The sequence below is a fragment of the Rissa tridactyla genome, chromosome 9, assembly GCF_028500815.1.
Source record: "Rissa tridactyla isolate bRisTri1 chromosome 9, bRisTri1.patW.cur.20221130, whole genome shotgun sequence".
Taxonomy (NCBI): domain Eukaryota; kingdom Metazoa; phylum Chordata; class Aves; order Charadriiformes; family Laridae; genus Rissa; species Rissa tridactyla.
The window spans coordinates 36,009,586-36,032,592 of NC_071474.1; the positions used below are offsets into that span (position 1 = coordinate 36,009,586).

Genomic DNA, 23,007 nt, shown 5'->3' on the forward strand with positions numbered 1-23,007 from the left:
CAGTTGGTCTGACTCAATACCTGAAGTTGTTATGACCTACACTCTTTGGTGCATGCCCACACTACAGTCAAAGAAAATAAGACATGGGCAAGAAATAAAAGCTATCATCCATAAGCTTCAGTTATCTGAAGCTGGCATACAGCTCAATGGTTTTTGTGTTGGCCTGCCAGTAGAAAAAGAAAAAAAAAAAGAAAAAAGAGAGATTTACCTTTTCACCTTTTACTCCACTGCAGTCACATTTGGATGAAGATGTACATCCATGGCAAGCCTTTAAAGACATAAGAAAAAATTAGATGTTTTTAATCAGCATAAGACTATATGAAGTCTTCAATACTATTACAAAAGTTAGCCTAAAATGTAAGCTTACAAAGTTTGTCATCTAGCCATTATACATGTTTTCAAAGCAGATACAGTTAACTGAAAGTTCAATCACCTTTATTAATACCTATGCTTGTAAGTAAGTATATTACAGATTCCCTGGAAGTTTTAGACTTTTAGATTTGTTTAAACACAAATTACTCTAAGTCAAGATACAATCCAACACCTATAGCCAAAGGGGCCAGAACTTCAATAAAACAGGCTCTTCAGCACATGCCTCCACGCTGAGAAGAGTCCAGTTATGGTTCCCACCAGTAGATGTCAGGTTTTGCACAAGAGTTTAACCAAGCCTGAACCTTATGAGCATATTTGTCATAGTTGTTGGAAAAATACTTACTACACAATTAATTCCTCCCTCCACAGTTCAGTTATTGAGAAAAGGGTTTGTTGTTTTTTTGGGTTTTTTTGTTTTTTTTTTTTTTTTAAAAATGGATTTCATATAGCTGCATTCATACTTCATTACAAAGCATGACAAGTCAGCTACAACAGACCCTAGCATAAGGGGAGCAACCAACAGATATTAAGGGGTCAGAGGAGGGAGATATGGAAGCTTGATTCGCAAAGATCCAAGTTAGGTAACCTTTTCATACCACATTTTCTTAGTTTATACTCTTTCTCCCCCACCCCAACACGGATTGCTCATTAGAGCTCCATGTTGATTTCAGAGATGAGCAGATGTGATTATAGAAGTGAGACTTCTACAATAAATGAAATTTTTTTTTTGAGAACATCTTTACATAATACATTTGGTCATCAATTTTCAAACCTCTTTAGAGTTAAAAACCATGACCCACATTAGAAGATTACTACCTGAAATACTTTAGGGTTTAACTTGTTCTGAGAATAGGTGTGGCATTGTATTAAAAAGATACAGCACATACTTCAGTTTTGGAAAGCTGGGCATTTAGGGTCCTCTCCCTACCCAGTAATCTACAGAGAACATTACGTACAAAGTTTCAATCAAGCAGGAGACCAGTTGGTGTGTCAGATCTAAAGTACGCTCAACACTTGAATTCTAGTCTTCATTATCACAGAAGCATTTAGAGACATGACCCATCACCTACCTGGCATTAGGAATACCCTGGCTCTTAGCCTAAACACACTACCAAGCATCAGTCTGAAAACACGGAAGGAGGTTAATTCACCTGGAGCTACACAAACCCAGGATCAACTGAAGCATCTTGTAGCAAAAGGCAGAGCTTTTGAGTTTTAAATACAGCAGCAGGGCTATACAACATGACTAGTGCACCTCTCCAAATCTTCCATTTGGCTTTTTTAACCAGTTTCTTGATTAGATGTACATGAAAACTCAAAATTCTTAGTTAACAGGGGTTTATTGAGCTATTTCCTAAAGTGAAATTAAACCTTACTAGCCAGTCTAGGTTTTCAAAGATCAGACTGGACAAAGTCCTGAGTAACCTGGCCTGGCCTCATGGCTGACCTTGTTTGGAGCCAGGTGTTTGGCTAGATGCCCTTCTGATGTTCCTCTTGAATTCAAGTTATCCTGTCATTTGGTATCAGATCCTTTTCACTTGTAAGAGTGGATTTTAAAAACGCAAGTTCTTTGTGAACCAGTTTTAGGCTTAATCTCATTAACAAAGCTTCATTTAAAAGGGATTAACCTTAGTTACATGCAATATTCCTTTGCCTCACAGCACAGGCCTAACACAAAGAAATAGCAAGTCACCAGCTCCTAGCTCACTGTGCAGCAGCACTGATTTCTTATTGCAAGGATACCACAGAGCACACTACATGAAAGTCTCTGCCGCCTCCAAGAGGCAGGGGGAGGAAAAATGAAGTAAATCAATGATCATTAAAAACTATGAAAAGCTGCACAGTGATAAAACACACATAGGCTAAAATAATACACACGGAAAGCATGATCAAGATCCTATTAGGTTAGGAAACAGAAGAGACTCATTCAGTATTCCTCACAGCTTCGACAGAATCTAACAGAAATTTCCTGAGTTTTCAGGTACAGGAAAGCTATTGGAGTGAACAGGGAGAAAAGGAAGCTGAAGAGGAAAAAGATGGTTTGAGATTACATTGCCCCTTCAACAAAACAAGTTAGATATACACAATTTTGTGAAGGTGAGTTTTTAGACAGTGGCACTCGGTCTCTACACTTTGCTACCATATCTCTACAATAAAACTGCAGAAAACTACATTGTTAGTGCTAGCACATCTTCAACTGTGATCCTGTCAGCACGAACAGTACGCAAAATAGATCCAAATAATAAAGAAAATTGAATCATGGAATAGTTTGGTATGGAAGGAATTACTCAAAGCAGGGCAACTTAGGGCAGGTTGCACAGGCCCTTGTCTAGTTGCATGTTGACAAACTACAGTGGTGGAGATGCCACAGCCTCACTAGGCCCTTGATCTGGTGTCTGACTGCCTTTATGAGGAAGCTTCCTCCTCGCCCCTAAAATCTCACCAGAATTCCCTATATTGCAACTTGTATCCATTGCCTCTTACCCTATGCAGGATGAGGAGCCTGGCTCCATCTTTGCTACACCCTCCTAAGCAGGAAGGAGGCAGCCATAAGATTTACCTCCTCCCCTGAGCACTTCCTCATACACCCTGCCTCTCATCCATGGGGGTCCCAAAACAAAGCACGGAGAGGAGTGCTCTTTAAGTCCCTAATTCTAAACAAGCTGGCTGACTTTTGCTCATTTTGAAAAAGCTGACAAAGGAGCACCTTTCCTACATATGCTGGCAATAAGTAATGGCAAATATGACACTGAAAGTGTGTACTTCCCAATAGTCTGGCATTTTAAAAAAAAAAACCAGCTTTTAAGATAAGTCTGTATAAAGTTTTTGAAGAAAGTGCTTCTGTCCCTTATTCCATTAGTTTAAAGAAAAAAAAAAGTACTTTGATTTAATTAATACAGTCAGGTTTAAAAAAACACCACTGTCTTCCACAGTCAATTATATATTCAGACTGGATTCCTTACAGTTTGAGCAGCTTCTTAACGTATACAATTCGCCTGTCTTGAGTCAGGCATACTCACCAAATGCTTTTTGACTGATAGGCTTGGCTATCCAGTTCAGATGCATTACTTGCAGGAAGGGAACATGGTCTTTCCTGAAGAGCAGTGAAGGGAAGCTAGAAGTAGTCTGTAATCAGAAAACTCTTCAAATACCCACTGTAATCAAATGGTAGTAATTTTTGGCTTAAATCCTGGGAAGGGCTATTCACCTATAAGCTTATCAAGAAATATTCCCTAAACATTCCCTCAGCAGAGTCACTTATCTTCCTGTACAAAAGCTGTATTTGGCAGATTGTGTTTCTTATTTGCATTAACTTGTATCCCCCAATTGAGGTTTTTGGTTGCTGTTTTTTTTTTTTAATGAAATAGTTTGAAGAGAAAAAGCCCTGAGAATTCGTACTATATCAAGATCGATTCATGCCACTTATGAGTTGTACTGCAGTAGAGCATAAAAAGCAACAAAGTAAAACATGTTGGCACAGCAAAAAAAAAAAAAGCTTAATGACCTGTTCTAAGGGAAAACTTTCTTCTTGTTTAGACTTTTCAATAATCTCAAGGCCTTTTTTACTTGGGAAAGCAGGCACAAAAACTGTGCTACAGGAGAACACATACCGCATAACAAGCTAGTACAAGTTGGAAAGCCACTCAGCAGCCACAGGCTAGAGATTTCTGATGTCACAGATTTAGTCCTGTACCTCATATTAATGCAAAGAAAATCCAGGCTCCATACTACACATAGCAACAGTTGGAATTTCTCCTGCACTTGAACAATAAGTTACCTACTCTTCAATGAAATAAAGAAAGCAGATACAATGACTACAACATTTCAAGCATAGAAAAAAAAAATCTACGTTAAGAGCAAGATTTAGATGGCTACGATCAGTAGTTTGCCCTTCATAACAGCTTAACCATCACTAGTTCTGAGAATTAGGTGACTTACTGTGTTTTCGGACATGGAAAATTAAATTACTCCAAACCTCAGTGGAGCTCCAAGTTGAACTTGGTACGTTTGTTGCAGGTTGGGGAACTGAACAAGCCACCTGCCTTGTATTAGGCAGCCAAAAGCCTTCGCTAGTAGTTAAGTTCCTAGCTCTGGCAGGAAGGACACATTGTCTTATGTGACAGGGAAAGTGATAAGAAGATACTGGATGTAATAGCGAGTTGTGGCTTGATAAGGAGCTGGTCACAATGTCCATGCCTATTAAAATCTCCATTTTCAACTACACAAAGATGGATAAGGAATCAAGGCAGCTTTTAAGAACAAGACTGAAATGCTCAATTTGCTTCTTACCTACTGTATTCCTGTTGCCTCCCTCCACTCCCCACCATGTACCTGTAAAGATGAATCACTATTATCGCCATTGCCTTTGCTGTGATGTTTACATAGCAAGACACAATCAAGGGCTCCAATTAATCTATTCGAGTTTAGCTAATCCTTTCATTGGATTTTCCTGACAGCTTCTACCCCATTGAATCCATGTGTGGAGAGCAAGTTCCTTTCATTAGTATATAAAAGGAGGGATGGTATTGGTTTACTGGTCAAAGGATAATTCTTCCAGAACAAGCTCAGTCTTTTGTGTCTTACATGCACTGAGGAAAACTGCTTTATGCCACTAACAGAATGGGTTTTTTTGTTTGTTTTTCAGTTTAAAGAAAAAAAGTATACATTTGAAATCAAAGTCACTACTTACTCTTGGCCACAGGTTTATTACAGTCAGCTCAGTGAAATGAATAAGCCTAAGTTACCCTCAAAATCTGTTTTGGCTAGAAGCCTACTTTATGTACTGGGCACACTCCCCTCCTTTCTCATCAGGCCTCGAGATGTCAGTTACAAGGCAATTTCACTGTATTCCACTCCCTCCCCACCCCCCAGCTGCCATTCACAACAGGACTGGACAAAACATTTCTAAAAAACACCCGGAAGATGAATGCTATTCCTGAAGAGAACAGCAACTTGTGACTTCCTAGAACTGTGAAAAGAGAATCTTTTTCATTGACTACCAAAAGCAAGTTAATAAAAGTTATAGAGGACTAGTTAATGGCTTCAGGTAGGTTAGCCAGACTTTATATCTTAGTCTGTCAGAATCAAAGTAACACAGCACAATTTAAGCAATACATTAACCACCTAACTAAAAAATTTAGATGGGAAATGTAGTTGTGCTTCAGAAATGATTTACCATTACAAACACACAGCTGCAGGGAAACTAAAAGGTTAATTGTGTGCATGCAGGAAGGTGCGTAGGGAATATCTAAACCCCCAAACTAAAGTTTGCATTAGTGCTTAAATAATGTTTAAGTACCCGAACATATAGGAGTTTAACAATATTTTAATACTCTTTCCATGGGAAAGATTACAGGGATAGGGAGGGAAGCCAGTCATTTGCAAAGCTTGAAATTTACAAATTAGAAATTAACAAACAAGAGAAAGGTGTGACTTCTTACAGAAGCACAGTAGATGAATTAATAAGGTACTTTTGCAAATGATCAGAAGAGTTTTGACATGATCCAAGTTGCTCACAAATAAGTTCTCAATCCAGATATCAAACAGTTGGATAAGAGAAACAAGAAATAGTCTGAACATTTACAGAGTAAGCAGTTTCTTTACTCCAACATCCTCCTTACATATTATTTTATCATGAATGTAGGATTTACTGCTTGATAACCCCTCTCATTTCTAGAATAGCATAGCAACATTACTGAACCTACCTAGCAGTGCAGTTTATACTGACAGATTATGTTATTTTCTCAACATCTCAGTTCTGCTGGCAGCAAGAGGTCAAGTAAGAAGCAAAACCTGATTGTGTACAGCCACTGATTTTAAATGATGGTGTGGCCTGAAATGTATTAAGACTCTCTTAGAGATTTAAATGACCACAAAGCTTCAGCATGCAACGTCTCTTGGGATTAACATGCACACACTAGCTTCATAAAGACATTGTCCTGAAGGGAATCAGACAGTTATTTGACAGCACAAAATTGTAAGCTATCTCATCAGGTGAGAAAAGTTACCTCCAGCAGGGAAAAGATGCACAGAAATCACTGAAATAAATTCCACCTAGGAGAAGTTGGCCAATTTAAAACTCTGCAACACACTCTGCTGACACGAGCATAACTGAACTGTGAACAATAGTCCATAGTTTGCAAGTGAGGTGCAGAGAGCAAGCAGCAAAGGCTAGAAAAAATGTTAGTGTGCACTCAAGCCACACTATGCAGCAATTGCTGTTTGAGTCCTGTATTTGTATGCTCCCATACTTTTTTCTAATGGCTTCACTACAATTTATTTGAGTACATGTAATCAAGCCTTTTGATAGTTTCCTTTTACTAAGGCTCCCAATTCACTAGAATAGTCAAAGGAAGAACCAGTCATAAAATCCATTCAAAAGCAATTAATCCTTGAGGGCTTCCATACAGCACACAGTCCATCTCCCCTAACAGTTCATGAACACGAAACTTGCAATTCAATCCCAGATGCTTTTTCACAGATAAGAGTAACAGAAATGCCTCTGCAAGGCTGATGTGCTTTGAGTCATTCTCCTACCTGCAACAGGCTTAACTGTACAGCTACTTAGGCTATGAATTACTGCTATTCAGAGGTATAATCTCACCTTCAGGATGGACACATAGTAGACTAAATACTTCAGGGTTTATTTTTTCCTTTCCTTTCAAGTGTTACGAAAACCTAACACAAAGAGCACTTGCTCCTAACACTAAGTTTTAGATTCATTATCAAGCACCTCAGGTCTCTCCCTTCAGTATTTACCATTATCACATGACCAGGTATTCTTGTTAGCAATCTAATCAGGTAATAAAATTAACACAGTACTACTTTCTTTCAAGAGCAAAGCAAAGAAAAAAAAAAGATGAATGAAACACTGAGTCTTGCATTCTGATATAGGGAGTAATATCAAACCACAAAGACCAGTGTTAAAAGAACTACAGGCACATCAAACCCTTAAGTTCTTGCACTGCATGCATCACCCCCACCAGGTTTTTATTTGCCAAAGGGGAACGGGGAGAGGCGTTAGAAACAACGGGAGTGTTGACTAGGCTAAAATCCATGTTTTTGAAGTCTTCTGGTCCAGAATACAATAAAATAGGACTTCACAATTCACCAAATCTGCCTCTAGACCACATATGTGGTAAAATAAACTTATTTCCCGGAACTCCTACAATATTCTAGATTAGCTCAAATACATACAATTTTACTGCTGAGAAGCAGTTTAACAGTGTTTTGTAGTTCCCGAAACTGCGGATTCCCAAGCTGAATCACATCGTCTCATCATTTGCTCTTGTTCATGATTTAAGGTTGGTAGAAGAGAATTTTCACAGTAGATACTGCAACTACTTGTTGGATAACTGTAGAAGACCTATTCCTAGAATAAAGCTTATACACAGTGGACAAATCCTGCACCTTGCATAGTTATTCTTACTGCTGCAGGAGTTGTCTAAATGCTATTAACATCACCCTCTGCATTTGAATACGACAGCTTACCAGACAGGAACATAAGAATGTTTTAACATTAGAGAAAAAGGGAGCATAAATATTGGATAATTCTCTCAATATAAAGACTGACTCTGCTGTTAGAAATTCACTCCTTAAAATCAGCAAATTCAACATACAGAAAAGCATCAGTTACAAATGCCTTTGCCCTAGGAGGAAGACTACAGTACTCTCTGCTGTAATGACGCAAAAGTCTCAAATTCAATTATTCATACCTCTATTTAGAACAGAAAAGAAATTCAGCCTTTAAGTTCCAAGCAGACAAAGATTAAGCTTTATTTTGGTGGTGGTCCTGAAGAATATATGTACATTTATTAGCTTGCCAAGATCTGTATAACAAAACACCTGCACAGTTATCTAGCTAAGGATTTACTACTTACCCAGGTCAAAGATTTCACCATTTATCTTCAACAAGTTAAGTTTCCTTTCACTTGCCTGGACATGAATATAAGTAAGAAACAAAAGGTTTTGTGAGGATTTGACAAGCAGAGTTAAGACTGCTATTGTGAGTTCTAATTATGATTTCACATACATTCTCTTTAGGCTTAACAAGAGTACAAGTCTGCAGATAACAATTTATTACTCAAATATCTGTGTGAAGTCAGCAACGGAACCTAAGCCATCACAGCTCCATAATCCAAATGGCCATTCTTTTCTCACTGAAGTATTGTATTTTTGAGCACTAACATTTCTAAAGCAGAATCTGAATTAAAATATTATTACACACCCTTTTAAGTAATCATTTCCCTCAATTTACCTAGCTAAAGATAATAACAGAAAGATACAAAGAGAGTAAGTTTCACGGTCTAAAATGTAAGAGTCAAAACTCATCTGCAGAAGTTCTTGGCCACCTTTTTTAAAGTAAGGAAACTTCTGACATGTAATTTAACCTGTTATACTTTGAGGCACTATCTTTCTTTGAAGTCTATACAATAGAAGATCTGTTCAGACTTGCAGAGGAAGCTCTTAGCTGTAGTAGCCACAGTTCTGGCCACTGTGAATGAGAACACAAGAGGCAGGTTAAAAAGATATTCTGAAACATCTGATGTATAAACAGCCCTTCTTTTTCCTCTTAAGGGGCAGCACTCAGTTGTTTGTTATTTAGACATCTGAATAGCTTATATTATAGTAATAACATGAAACATAACTGTAAGAGACCCACTAAATCTAGTTACCACACCCCAAACAAGAGTTCTGATTATACAGAAAGTTTATGGATCAATACATTTTCTCTTAGAATACATTTTCTGTATGTATTCTAAGAGAAAACAAATAAAAATAAATTTTCTCTTTCCTTTCCTGGAAGTTCCTAAGAAAGATTCAGAGACAAGATCTATAGAAACACTCACCTACAGATTTTGGCAGGTCGAGTGACCTGCCATGCAGCAGCTGCTACTGCTGCACAAGAAACTCAATTGGCAAAGGGGAGTAGAAGTGTACGCTATTCAAATGTCTGAACTGCTGATCAGAGTTTCTACAAACAGGAAAAAAAAGGGACGGATTCATCCCTAGCAAGCCCCGGAGGGGCTGCAAGACAGCAGGAAGAAGCTTATGCATAAAACAGTTTTTAACCTCCCTGAAGTCAGGGGTTCCCACTTCCCTTTTTTTAACAACTAAGGTGAAAGCAACAAGCAAATATGCACAGAAGTTATCCCCTGGGGAACAAAAGGTATGCAGCCTGACAAAATCTTTCTGTATGAGATTCCTGAACCAGAGAAGAGTACAGAAAGTACAAGAGCCCAGCTGGGCATCTAGTCAACTTCCCTATCACAGGCATTGCTCCCTTTCTCCATACTTGCCTTTAAGAGCAGGAAGACTGAGAACTCTTCAGGACATGAAGAAACTTTAAGCAGGCAGCACAAGGACAGAGTTAGCCCTTGCAACTCACAGCAGATCATTCTCATTTTCTACAAAGCATTCCATCTTTGAAAATTATTGTTGCCACTCTGCTTTAATAAGTGCTGCCAGCCTTGCACTCAAACTGTAGGCAAGGAAAAGGACACGGACAGTTCTCACCACTTCTGAAAACTCTTACATTTCTGTGGTCTGTTAGTCTTACAAGACAAAGAACGGGCTTCCATGCAGTATGTTTTACTGGGTGGGACACAAAGAAAGCAAAATAATATTGAGCTCCACTGCTCTTCTCACAAGCATTTCAAATCTAAAACTAAAGAGACATGAGAAGCTAAGTACTTCTACTCCTACTCTAATGACCACATATTTCCAAACAGCTCCACATCATGCTATATGAATTTGCAAAAATTTCCTTTAACAGCAACTCACGTTAAGTACTACCTTTATGCTGCCATCCAGAGGCAGCATCTTAAAAAGCATCTATGTTTAGATTTGGCAAGTATACCTCCTGGTAAATACTGTCAGAAAAGAGCACTAAAGACAGAATGTAAACTACCAGGTGAGCTTCCAGCCCACTTCATCTCCAAGTTCATGAACTGACAGATGCCAGACACCACGCTTCCCTCTTCAGCAGGCAGTGCAGCACCTGCATGAACCTCTAAATAGACAGTATTAATAGAGAAACACCTTAAACAAAGTAACTCCAGTTGGCTTCTCAGTTTTGGAATGGGAGGCTTTGGGGATGGACAAGTTTTATACCACCTCTGTAGGCAGTCTATACTTCACTACTGCTCATTTCAGTTCTGAATGCTGAACTCAGAATGCACCTCTAGCTTTAATACAGACCATAACCAAAGTCCTTAAACAAGTACACAGCAATTGAGAGGAATGGTTTATTTTAAGCATGCCTCCATCTTAACCTGTGCAGTGACATATTTCTGCAACTAACACTAGCATTGACACACAAGCATTAAGTACCTGACATTCAGTCAGTGGCAGTATACAGTAAGCCACTTTGCTTTTCAGGAAGTCTCAGTTTTACTTGAATTTTTTACACACAAGTCTCTAATCACTAGCCTCTTGAGGCTTCCTGATTTTTCCCAGCTGCAAATAAGAAGTGCCATATGGTACTCATTACAGGTTAAGATTTACTAGTCATTTAGGACCTTTCCCAAGTGACAGGTGTTAGATGTTGCCACTTTCTATAACGATGTCCAAATGTAACACAAACCTAGACCTGACTGTCAGCTAGGCTTGTAAGCCTCAGATATGCTTGCAAGCCAAGTATTATACAGTCATAACACCACTCATTCTGGCAGTCTGTTTTTTAAACTTTCCTGGTTAAGGAAACGGAATAAAGATACAGGCTCCAGACTAATTCCCCAGAAAAGTGTCCTGTTCCCCACCTTCATCCATATAACATGCAACAGAGGAAGCTTCAGTTGCTGAATCCTGTCAACCAATGTCAGTCATTTGCCACTGACAACTGCACCTTCATGTGTCAAGTGCATGAAAGAGACCACACAAGAGCAGAAATCCATTTCTGCCTCTGAGAAAAGAGATAAAAAATAGAACAGCATTTCAGATCAATCCAACCCCACTGTGGTCTATTTTGAAACTACTAAAAGCACTCAGTTAATACCAAAGATTAAGCAAGTACACATGCTAAAAAGAATAGAGGCTGTGCACAGCGATATTGCATTGAGATGTTATCCGAAGAAGTACACACCCTCTTAACTGTCAGAACAAGACCTAACTCACTTAAGGCTTGGTGGGTGTCTGGGGGATTTTTTTTTGTGGTGGAGGTGATTATCAACTCCATTCTCCTTTAGTTCTTGGACCAAGTATCATAGCTCCAAGGTTCTTCTAGTTAAAGTTGTTTTATCATTTGTTTATGCCTGTAGCATCAGCATACTCTGTGCGCACATTTTAATACCTGAAGATAGCGCTACAGGCAGTCCTTTCTCTATATTGCTCAATACTAATAAAAAAAGCTACTCTCCAGCCTCAGGTAACCAAAGTTGAAAGAGTAAGTGGCACTGAAGAGGGCCAAGTTAAACAAGGAAGTAACAAAGACAAAGCATTTGTCCTAACCTCGTGAGTCAGAGGCACTTCCACAAGAACAGAGCATCAGGACATGAGCTGGGTGGCCCTTTTCTTCTTTCATCCACATGGGTTCAGAAATCCCTCAAGCTGATAGAAGCTGGATATTTAGCAGGAGCTCTCAGATGCCTGTTCAGGAGCTCACATACTTCAGCAGATAAAGAGTAGCCCTCAGTGTCAGCCCCTCAAGCTCATTTACTAATGCACTGGCTATGTGCTAGCAACAGTTCAGGGTCTCCTTAGAACACCTGTCACTTCAAGGGAGGTGCTTCATAGCAAGGTGCTCCTTGCTAAGGTCATTTCCCACAGACTATTTCACAGGGACAAAGAAAAAGGAAGCTTGAATGCATTTTATTGCCTTTAAAACACTGGAAGAGGCAGCTGCAGGCTACTGCTAATCAATCATTCTATCTAGCACACACAAATTTTGGAATTATATACTCAAACTTGATTAGAAGAAATAGACTTTATTCACTTATGCTAGAGAAATTATGTCTAGAGGCTATACATTACATTATCCTGAGAATCAGTACATTTGGTCTGCACTGTGATCACCAATAAACAGAAAGCATGCTCTGGTAATTAAGTTGCACTTGTTAGAGACTTACTACATTAAAAAAATTTTTTTGAACCCATGCCAAAGAACTAGCTAAAAGGACCATAGATAAGATCTTCACAAAAAGCATTAAAAACAAAAGTTTTTGAAGTATTAACATTGTATCAGTAGGAAAGGCAAAATAAATCTGATCAGTGCTAGAGAAAGGAGGTGCAGAGGGAAAGGAAATGCACTTTTCAAACAGAAGCTGATGTCTAAACTTTTATAATAATTTCTCCTGTATTTTGTCTCTATTGTTCCGCCAAGACCATAAAAAGATATTTTTTTAAGAAACAGTCACAATGGAGTATTCCTCTCAAGAGGTTCAGTAATAAAAACATTTCTGTACAATATGATGAACACAAAAAAGTGTACCAGATAGTGCTTTAGTAGAGACACAAATTAAAATGTGTAATCCAAATATTCCTTTTTCAAAATAGTTAGAGGGATACCACATACTTAAAACTTGCAAGCTAAGTGTCACTTTCAATGGATGCTATGTAAATACTTCAGAACTATTTGTTTTAGGAAGGGAGGAAGTCTTTAGCAGTAGCATTAAGCTTCTTCTTGCCATGACACATGTAAATTTAGTTATTGCTTTCTCCAGCAATTGGTTTTATTCACAGTCACCCTCTGGAGGTTACTCAGTAGCAAGGTAACCATATCTAACCTAAAGTGTCTCATTAAGGTGATTCTCTGAGCATGCCTGAGGATGTCAGTAAGCTGTCTTCCTTGAAACATTACATTAAAATACTGTCAGTTTAAAAAAAGTTGGAGTAGGCAAGGAAAGAGCACACATGCTTCCAACACCCTATCACAATAATTAAAGTGATGAGAACCATTCATAGGAAATAGCCTTCAAGTATCATTAAAACTCAAGATGCAGTTCAGTCTGAAATTTGGCAGAAGAAAGAAACAGCCCCTGGCATTTGTACACATTCCAAAACAGAAAGTCACTTTCTCTAAGGGAAAGTTTTCCCTGAGGCACCCTGTTTTAGGGAGTATACCAACTCCCACAAGTGCTATTTGGAGCTGAACAAATGCCAAGAAAATAACCTGCTGCAAGTTTGTAATATATGCTCCGCACCCTGCAGTAACCAGTAGGTTAATTACAAGCACTCAACATGGAGCATTTCTACAAAGTTTTAACTGTATTCCTACAGGAAGCAACGTCTGGAATAGTTGCAGACTAAAAGGACAACAGAATCTTCAATCAGAAGAAGAAATACAGAACTTCAAAGACAGCTCCGCTTCGAGCAAGAGGTCACCTAAAGTAGCCTCCAGAGCAGGAGGATTATACTAGCAGTCTAAGTTTTTCTATGTCTCTACAACAAATGACAAGCTTGGAATTTTTGCAGTTTTTAATTTTGTTCTCTACATTTAAGTATTCAAAGAGTTAAATCCAACAACGGTTTTGTGGTGGGTTATCTTTGGCTGGATGCCAGATGCCCACCAAAAAAACCCCGTAATACTATTTCCATCACTGCCCTGACTGGGTGTGCTGTTCCTCCACAATTACTTCTGTAGTGTATTAGCAATTTAAGGTTATTTAAAGAGACCTGTTTGATTATTCTCACTCTTAAGTACAGTATGCTGATGTTCTAAAAATACACATTTTCTGAGCATGACTAGACCTGTCAACAAGCATTTTCTCATTCAAGCCTAAAGTTAAGGCATTTTCTAGGTTCATTTAGGATACAAAAATTCATACTTTAGATGTAGATGTTGTAACACTTTGTTTCTGCTATCGCTTTAAGAGTTTGAACATTTTTAGAACAGAAAAGATACTTTCAAGGTTTTTGTGCATGTTTTTGTGCATGTGCACACATGTGTGGAGAAGCATCAGCAATTCTAATGCCAAGTTCCCATAAGCATTCTGGATCAGAAACTAAATGATACTTACATGTACACTTTCCCTTCAGACAAAAATACAAAAAACCACACCCACGCAAATATCAACTTTTGTATCAATGTTTTCACCATTTGCCTGGGCAGACTCCGGTCTAGAGATTTTCAGGGCACTACTTTCCCCATCAAGAAAGGGGCAAATGAATACTGGAAGTTAATCTGACTCAAAACAAAAAACACTCAAGCCTTGCAACTTTTCTCAGCCTCTCTAGATTTTCTCATTGTCATTTTAAATATTTAATGATTTAAGAGTTAAAAAAAAAAGTAAGGGTTTTGTAGAAACCTCAAGGTTTTACCCTCATATCTGACTACACAGTGACTGGATGAAGAAAGATATGGAAAGTGAGAGAGATACGGAATAGAAATTCTAGTTTTTCAGTCCAGTGAAGAAGTCTCCTTTTCCTTCTCAGTACCTTTGCCCTTTAAGGTTTAATATACAAAAGAAGTGTTCTTAAACTGATTTAAGTATTTTCTCTGATTAAGTCAATTCATGTTGTCTGAATGACAGATAGAAGTTACTTTGCCTTTCAGGAACAATTGCTTCTGCCGTCATTCTGTATAACAGGTTGGTTCAAAGTAAGTTTACTCAAGAAAAAAATCACTGCCCCATAAAAAGGATTACTTTTAAAAGGTTTTTAAACTGAGTTCATAGGGTCCTTCACTCAAATACTGTTTTGCAGTGGCATTTCTTGTCAGGAAATCAAATCTTCTGGGAGTTGAAGGCTTGTCTAGCCTTGTCTGCAGGTTACATTAATTTTCATTGCATTAAGTGAAGCCATTTAATTGTGGTTTTTAATAATTGCTACTTTAATTCAAGGTGTAGCAAGAGTGAAGTTCATTGCCCAGGGTGGTCATTTTCTTCCTCTCTATCAGCCATCTGCACAATTTAAGTGCATAAAGAGAAAGGTTGGCTTCTGAAGAATCAATGCCATATTTAGTAGATACAGCTAGATAATTTCTTGCTTAATGAAGGAACATTAGCCTTCATTGCTAACAAGGTGAAGTCGAAAAATAATCAAATGCAAGTGTTGAATTAATGGTTATTTAAGCTTGACAACTTTAGGTAATTAATAACTAATGCTGGCTATATTTTCACCTAGAACACAGGAGTTGCAGAAGCCAAGAACCAGAATGGGCAGTAATAAAATTAACTATTCTGAATATACTGTAAACTTTGGACATTTTTCAGAGTACTGGAGAAATGCCAAGAAGTCCAGTGTACATCAAAATCATCACTCTGTTTCCCTAGCTTGATTAAAAAAGTAGGGAAAGGACAAGAATATGACTACCAGGAAAACAGCAAAGAAACCAGTGTTTAGTACAGAGGCAAAGTATATGGACTCAGAACTTTTTTCAACACATGAAAATGAAAAATACTGCCAGAAAGTACATAATATAAAGTTAATTTGTTTAGCAACAGGCAGTTAGTAAAATAGTAAGACCCATAAATCCACAGTTGAATGAAAAAAAAAAATGCATCTTGCACCAGTTTAAGTAGTCCTGAATTCCAAGTCAGCAGTATTACATCACACTGTTTATACTAGTATACAAATTAAGAAGCATAAGCGACATCTTTACAGATTAAGACAGAAAAGTACAAAACTCCTAGTATAAGAACAGCATGAAGGAATTGATAAGAGGGAAAAAAAAGATTGCCAGCCTATAGCCTCATAGGCAAGCAAAGAAATCCGCACCCTTCTCACAAGAGTTTGAGGCTCTTAAGCAGAAAAAGTAAGAGGGTAGAAAGAGATGGCCTTCCCATCAGAAGCTGGGAATGAAACCCAGGCAACCAATTAGTCCAAACACCTTACTAATGACTTGAAACATCATTAAAAATCCATCACTTATCAAATGCTCAGGGATCTTTCTTAAGCTTGGAGTTGCAAGGGAAACTCAGTTATGTTATTTCCTCCTGTTCACAGAAGGATACAAATTCTGCTTTACTATATTAAATACAACATACCAATACATATTACCATTGCACATGTTTATGTGTAAGAAAGCTAATTTCTATTTGAGGTGCTACAAGATGAAAGAAGGCTTTGACTTCCTAGCCACATAACTACCAGTTATAGAGAGCACCCAGGTAACTCAGGTTATAAAATATAAAATGAACATCTCTGAAACCATCTACAAGCTTCTGCCCTTCCACTCAACACTGCCAATCTTCTAAGGTTCTCTAAGTTCCTGAAAGACTAAGGAGAAACAGGAATCTGTCAAAAACAAACAAAAAAACCAACAAACAACAAAACACGCAGTGTTGATATTCAAAGCTCATGGCCTTTCTCTCAGTACAAGTGTTGGCAAGTTGCTTCATTTTATCATTATGGTTGCCAAATAAAGACAAATTTTATGTTTAGACCATTAAGATTCTTATACTTTTGTCTAGCCAAGTAACCACACAAAAAGGCGGTTAGTCAAACTGAAAATTAAGCTAGAAAGGAACGTCTGTGCAGTTCTGCTTAATTACTATATAAAAGTACTAAAAAGGTATTATAACTTATGTAACTTACAGCAGTAGTTCCTAAAACACTGAGCTGAAGAACCTCTATCAAGCTTTACTTTTCTCATGAACTGGTCTACAGTCTCAAGTTCTTAAACAAAGCTATTCTAATACAGCTCTGCTGATTACTTGCCATAGCTCTCAATTGAGTCTGTGAAGCAATCAGCAGCATCTTACCTTAACCTCATGCAAGAGGCCCAAATGGACCAGTGAGTCTTCAAATTCTTCTACCAAAGACAATAAGGTGATCTTATCTACAACATCTCCAAATACTTCACAAAGAGGGGAGAGATGTAGCAATCTCTATTATAGTAGAGAAAGAGACAGAAATGAAACTCTTTGTTGCATAACAGTGAAGCACTTTAAGACAAACCAAGTATTTCCTTCATGTTCACCGTTCCTTCTAGAGAATGGTTTTCTACCACATACATACACCTCAGCTGAAACTAAGGGTTATATAAGTGCAGTTTCTAAAAGCATCCAAATTCTCTAGGAAACAATAGAGCATAAATATCTTTCTCTAAATTAATAGTGTGGTTTAAAACTAAGATTCACCTTGATTACAGCTAAAGTCAGTCCTAGAATAAACATGATTTCCAACATGTTTAATATATTTCAGCAGAAAGTCCTGACAGATACAGATACCAGCAAAAAGGACTGTTTTCAGCCAGAGAAGGCAATAGAGCTTTGCTTATCTCAGGGAAAGTTAAGAGGGGGGAAAGGAGGGGTTTCAGCAGAGCTGCAGTAGCAAAGCTTATCTAGCATAGAGTGGGGTCATATTAGTCTACAGTGGGACAGTCTTGCAGATCTAGCTATATGCCTCAATGAAAAGAACCATTTTGTAGATAACAGCTATTTTACTTTTGGTTCTAGTTTAAGAGCATTGCACACAGATGCCTTTTACACTGCTAGGAGAGAGAAGAGACTGAAATTCAACCCTGGCATTTTAATTCTCTGTAGAGATTATGTAAAAGAAACAAAATACAGATGAGACTAAACTATTTGCCTTCCCCTCCAAATTGGGGAAGGAGACAGAAATCCAACAACAGAGCTGCAATAACTAAGAGCCTTGAAGGCTATTGCCTTCAAGTCAGCCAAAATCTTTTTTTTTTTTTTTTTTTTTTTTTTTTTTTTTTTAGAGTTCCTCTCTCTTTGACTCCTAAAACATACAGTTCAGGTGGAAAAAACCCCACTGCCCATATTGCCCCTAGAATTTATTTTTGTTTTATTACAACAGTATAATACATGAACAAACCACACACTGCGTAATACACCCTCCACAAAAGGAGAATACAAAATTAAAATTCTGAATGCTGCTGTGCTGACAGCTTGAGATAGCTTCTTGACTAGTTGCAACTTAAAAAAAACCCCAACATTTAAGTAAATATGAACCTTCCAACTCACAGTTTAACTACACAATTACAATTAAATTTTGACTACAGGATATGTCAGCTGTCTTAAAAGAAAGTACATTTAGGAGCATGACTGTACTCTTGCATAATTTTAGACTTCTAGGATAGTTCATGAGCCTCAGGAGGTTATTTAGTCCAGCCTCCCACTCAAATCATGGCAGAGATGCAGAGTGTCATAAGTGAGAGTCACACAATATCAAAGTGTCTTCCAAGCAGACTAAAGTTATGCCTATTAATGCATTACAGTTTAAGTATCATGCCTTTTAGAGGAAGAGACACTAAAGCATTAACAAGTTTAAGCTAAAATGTTTCATTTGCAATACAGCTTTGCAATTACCTAATTACCCAATATCCATCTCTCCTAAACTTAAGATCAAATCCCCCAGTTTTTAATTCTTGCATCTCCTCCCAAGTTCTCAAAGACGACTTGAGCTCTACAAGAAAGACTTGAGACACCTGCAAAGCAATTATTTTAAAATAAGCATTAGAATTCTTTTTTTATAAGAAGACTCTTTCCTCTTCAGCTCAATTATGTTTATTCTGTTGATAATTTCACATTACATTGAAGCTTTCTCTCCACATACCACACACTTAGTAATTGCATAACCAGGATGCTCAGCTCATTTCTTTTTTCAGAAGCTGCACTGTACCAGTGATACTTAATAAGGTTTAATTGCATTGCTAACCTTTCACAGGAGGGTAAGGGATGCTGCTTAAGGATGCTTAAAACTATACCAGCACTACATCTTTTGAACAAGTTTTATTTTAGGTGCTGTTGAGAAGAGATGGTTTATAGCACAGAAAAGTCTGCAGTCAATATCAGATAGTTAAACACTGCATATCTCAAGAACTTAAAAGCACCCCACTGGTTTCAAACATTACTGAATCCATACAGCCTTATGACACAGATAAGCAGAAAGTGTCTTCATTCAGAGCAATTTGTCTGGTATTATCACTACTGGCAAAGGCCGCTTTCCATTCAGTATGCTTGCATAATACTATTCCTAGAATGTATAAGGAAGTGTTATCTAGATATCTTGTTGTGTGGTGATAGCAGTGGAGAGTTTACACAATCAATGCAATTAGAGAAGGAAGCATTTTAATCTAAGTGAATGAAAGGTAAAAATGCACAATACATCTTCGCTGTATGTGTGGAACAGATGCCTTACTGCACTTTGTCCCAGATAGAAGATATGCATATTAGATTTGTTGGGATGTTCTTACTAATTTCAGTTGTTTTGTAATATAGCAAAGTTTCCACACGTTCTAGTAAAACCAATAGCAACAAATTGCGTTACAGTAAGCATTATTGCTTATTCATAGTAGAAGAAGTTCACTGTGTAAATTTACATTTGCTGTTAAATAAATTAAGTAACACTTCGTCCTAGGAAAATTTCCCTTTCTACTTTATAAAAAGGTTAAGTGACTTAGATAATTGCTTTCGGTGAGTAGATTAATTCATTCATGACCAGAAAAATTAAAACCTAGGAGTTTTCACTGAACTATCAGTCTACTTCCATCATGTGGAAAAAATACATACTACATAATTTTGTATGCATAGCCACAAAAGGTCTTATTATGGTCCAAACAGCTATTATATTAGGTTTCATTCAGGATTCCTTTGATTTGTTTGTATTTTAGTATGTGCCAGAACACACCTTGAGATGCAACTTTTACTATATATCTTTAATTAAGAGCCATGAAAGGTCAAAGCCAAAACACATGACAAATGGCAAGTTGCAAGTGGAAGGGCTTGAGCCTTAATGTTATGAAACAGAGAGTCTTGTGCATGACTAATCAAGACACATCCCCGGAATTTCAGGACTAAATACTTTTTGAATCCTAAAAGCCAGCACCCATTTATTTCTGCTTTTACAGACTTAGCTTTCATAACTAGAAAGAGCCATAGGCAATTATGAAATGGGAAATAATAACAACCACCATGATAAAATAGTTAGGGCAAACAAAAGAAACACAGATGATCATTATTTACAGATTAACCATATCAATCAAGTACAATGTATTTATATACATGATAAACTCTGAAAGGAAAAAAGAAATCCCAATTAAATTTAAGATAACTTTTATTAATAATCCATCACTTTCTTAAATGCAAGTGATACTCATCTTGTCCGCTTGCCTTAGCATATTTGAACAATTGTTTACATCCTTACACTTTCAGTCAAAGTAGAGTCATAACGGAAGGCAAAAAAAAGACATTGCAGAAGTTACTTTATTTTTAATAACTTTTGGGCTGACAAAGTTCGTTTACACTCTAAAAACCTAAGCCTTAACTATGAGGGAAACTTCAGTATAAACTTTCAATATAAATCAATAGAGAGTCACTAACTTCAAGCGAGTTTCACCAATTAGCACAATTTAAGAATCTAGTCCATCTATGTTCTTTAAAGATATTTCCCAGTCACAAGTTGCAATCACTTTTCTATAACACAGTGCAAGTGTAAACCTGCTAGGAGAGGGGAAAAAAATCTACTTATAGGAAGAGCTAATTGGCTTATATACACATACGTAGATTTATACTAAAAACACCAGGGCACTTAAGCAATAATATTGCCACTTAACGTACATTACAAGCACTCATATCCTCTGATGAAAGCACATAACAAATACGCATTTTTTTTTATACTGTAACTTGAAATCACTCTATGCACTGTTGACACCATCTTCTACCTCATTCATTCTCCCACTCTGAAGTATAACCATTCTCAGACTCCCAGCTACTTTTACACTGTCCATCAGTAATTACATGCTTCATTCTACATCAACAATGAGTCTGCACAAGAGTATACAGCATTGTCCACATACTACTCCTCAAGTTTATAGATGATGGGCTATGGAAATTCATCAATAAAATCTGAACAGTGAAATTCATGCTTACTCAAGTATGAGGTTTCAGCAATTTTTAATAAGTCACTGGGATTTCCCCATGATATCCACATTGGCAGATGATTCTCAACTATATTGTGTCACCTTGTAACTGATCACACAGCAATACACACTATTTGAACAATCTGGAGCAAAAAAAGTATGACATTTGAAATGTGCGTTATGAGGTTGAGTAACAATTTCAATATTATTAAAATAAAGACACCAGAACGACTTAAACTCATCACAGCAAATTTATCCTGTTGGGGGAAAGGGGAGGATTTTCATGCAAGGCTCCAAAACAACATTCACAGAAGAGACAGTTTTTATCAACCATACCGCCACAGCGTTAATTCAACCCTTTCTGACAATGAGAAAAATAAAACGCTGATCCTCATTAATAAGGATCAGCATCATTTAGTGTTATCATGGACAGGAGATTCATGTACATCAGAACACTAAAGCATCGAGAAACCATTGGACCTTTTTGACAAAATGTCAGTGGGACTTACATAGGTTGGAACAGAGGTGTCTGTCTCTTCCTCAACCCCACTAGGCCTTGGGCCTTCAGTTAATCTCATCTCACTGTGGGGCAGTAAATCCCCAGGGGGACTCATCCTAAATGACAGGCTGTAGCACAAGGCGGTGTTGAGAACCAGGAACTCCACCATTGTCTCTTCTTTCTTCATTTCTCCCAAGGCAGGGGGCTGCCTGCAGGGTCAGCCCAATACAGTCCCCTTCCCAGGCCCCATAGATTCCCACCAGTCACACACAAAACTCTGCTTGGGAGCTTTCCTGAAGAAAGAAAGGGGACATATTTATACACGCAAGCCTCCCCATCTTCAACCCCCACTTGCTAAAGCAGTGAAGTCCTGTAGGTGGGACTGATCGGATCCTTCTTTGGGGATGAAAGTTATGGGAGGTAGCACTGAACAACAGCAGAACTAGTATTACAGACAATATGGGGACAAGCAGTTCCCCAAATCAGTAAGCACTGGTGGCAGGCTAGTATCACTTACACTTGGGTACACACCTGGGCATGGTAAAAAGGAGGGGTAGAAGAGGAAGGGAGTATATTACGGCTGGTCTTTGCTTTTTGGAAGGGCAGATTAAAGGTCTACAAAGTTTCACTGTAAAGGAATGCACTTCAAAGGACAGTTGGAGACAAGTAAGATTTTATTAGCACTAACTACAAAATTGAAGGGGAGGGGGAGTAGCAGAAAGGTATTCTACACCTATTGCAGTAACATACTATGATTTTTTTCTAACTAGAGAGTAATCCTAAGAAACAGAAATCTGGATTCATTTTCCCTTCCAAGAACACTCAAAAAAAGTTAACAGCCTGAGGAAGAGATTGTAAAAATCTGAAATTACCCAAGTTAAAGTATGAGCCTTACAGTTATTTTCACCACTTATTAACAGATGAAGGTCTTAATCAGGTACCTCGAAATGGGAAGCCAGTGATCACCCTCAGTTTTCAAGGCCCAGCCACTCCAGGGAAGCTGGGATAGCATCCCTCTCCCAAAGAGAGAAAACAAAGTTCTTCTCCAGGCCACCTACTGTGCACCCTCTGCAACATTGCAGGCACCTACCACCTCCACTAGCATCTCAACTCGGGTTTTAGGAAAGCAGAAACACAACCGTCAGGAAAACCAAGCCATAGCCTGAGGCACAATCCTCCGGCAGACCATGCCCGCAAGCCTCCAACTCCCTGCCACGTCCAGATGTGACCTACAGATGCAGGTGAAAGCTCGCCGGCAAGAGCTCAGACACCTCCTTACGAAGGTCCTTTGGAGGGGGGAGGTGGGGAGGGGATTTTTCCTTCTTTGTCCCGAAGGAACAGCGGGTTCAGAGCACACACAAAGCTCGCCCGG

At 38.1% G+C, this 23,007-nt stretch overlaps 1 protein-coding gene across 1 annotated transcript in view; it reads right to left on the reverse strand.

Moving 5' to 3' along the window:
• The window catches only part of COL4A5 (collagen type IV alpha 5 chain), an 84,364-nt gene that overhangs the window by 60,512 nt on the left and 845 nt on the right, over positions 1 to 23,007 (reverse strand). The window contains exon 2 of the mRNA XM_054214203.1: positions 209 to 268. Within this exon, the coding sequence (XP_054070178.1) occupies positions 209 to 268 (60 nt within the window). The remainder of the gene's footprint in view (positions 1 to 208; positions 269 to 23,007) is intronic.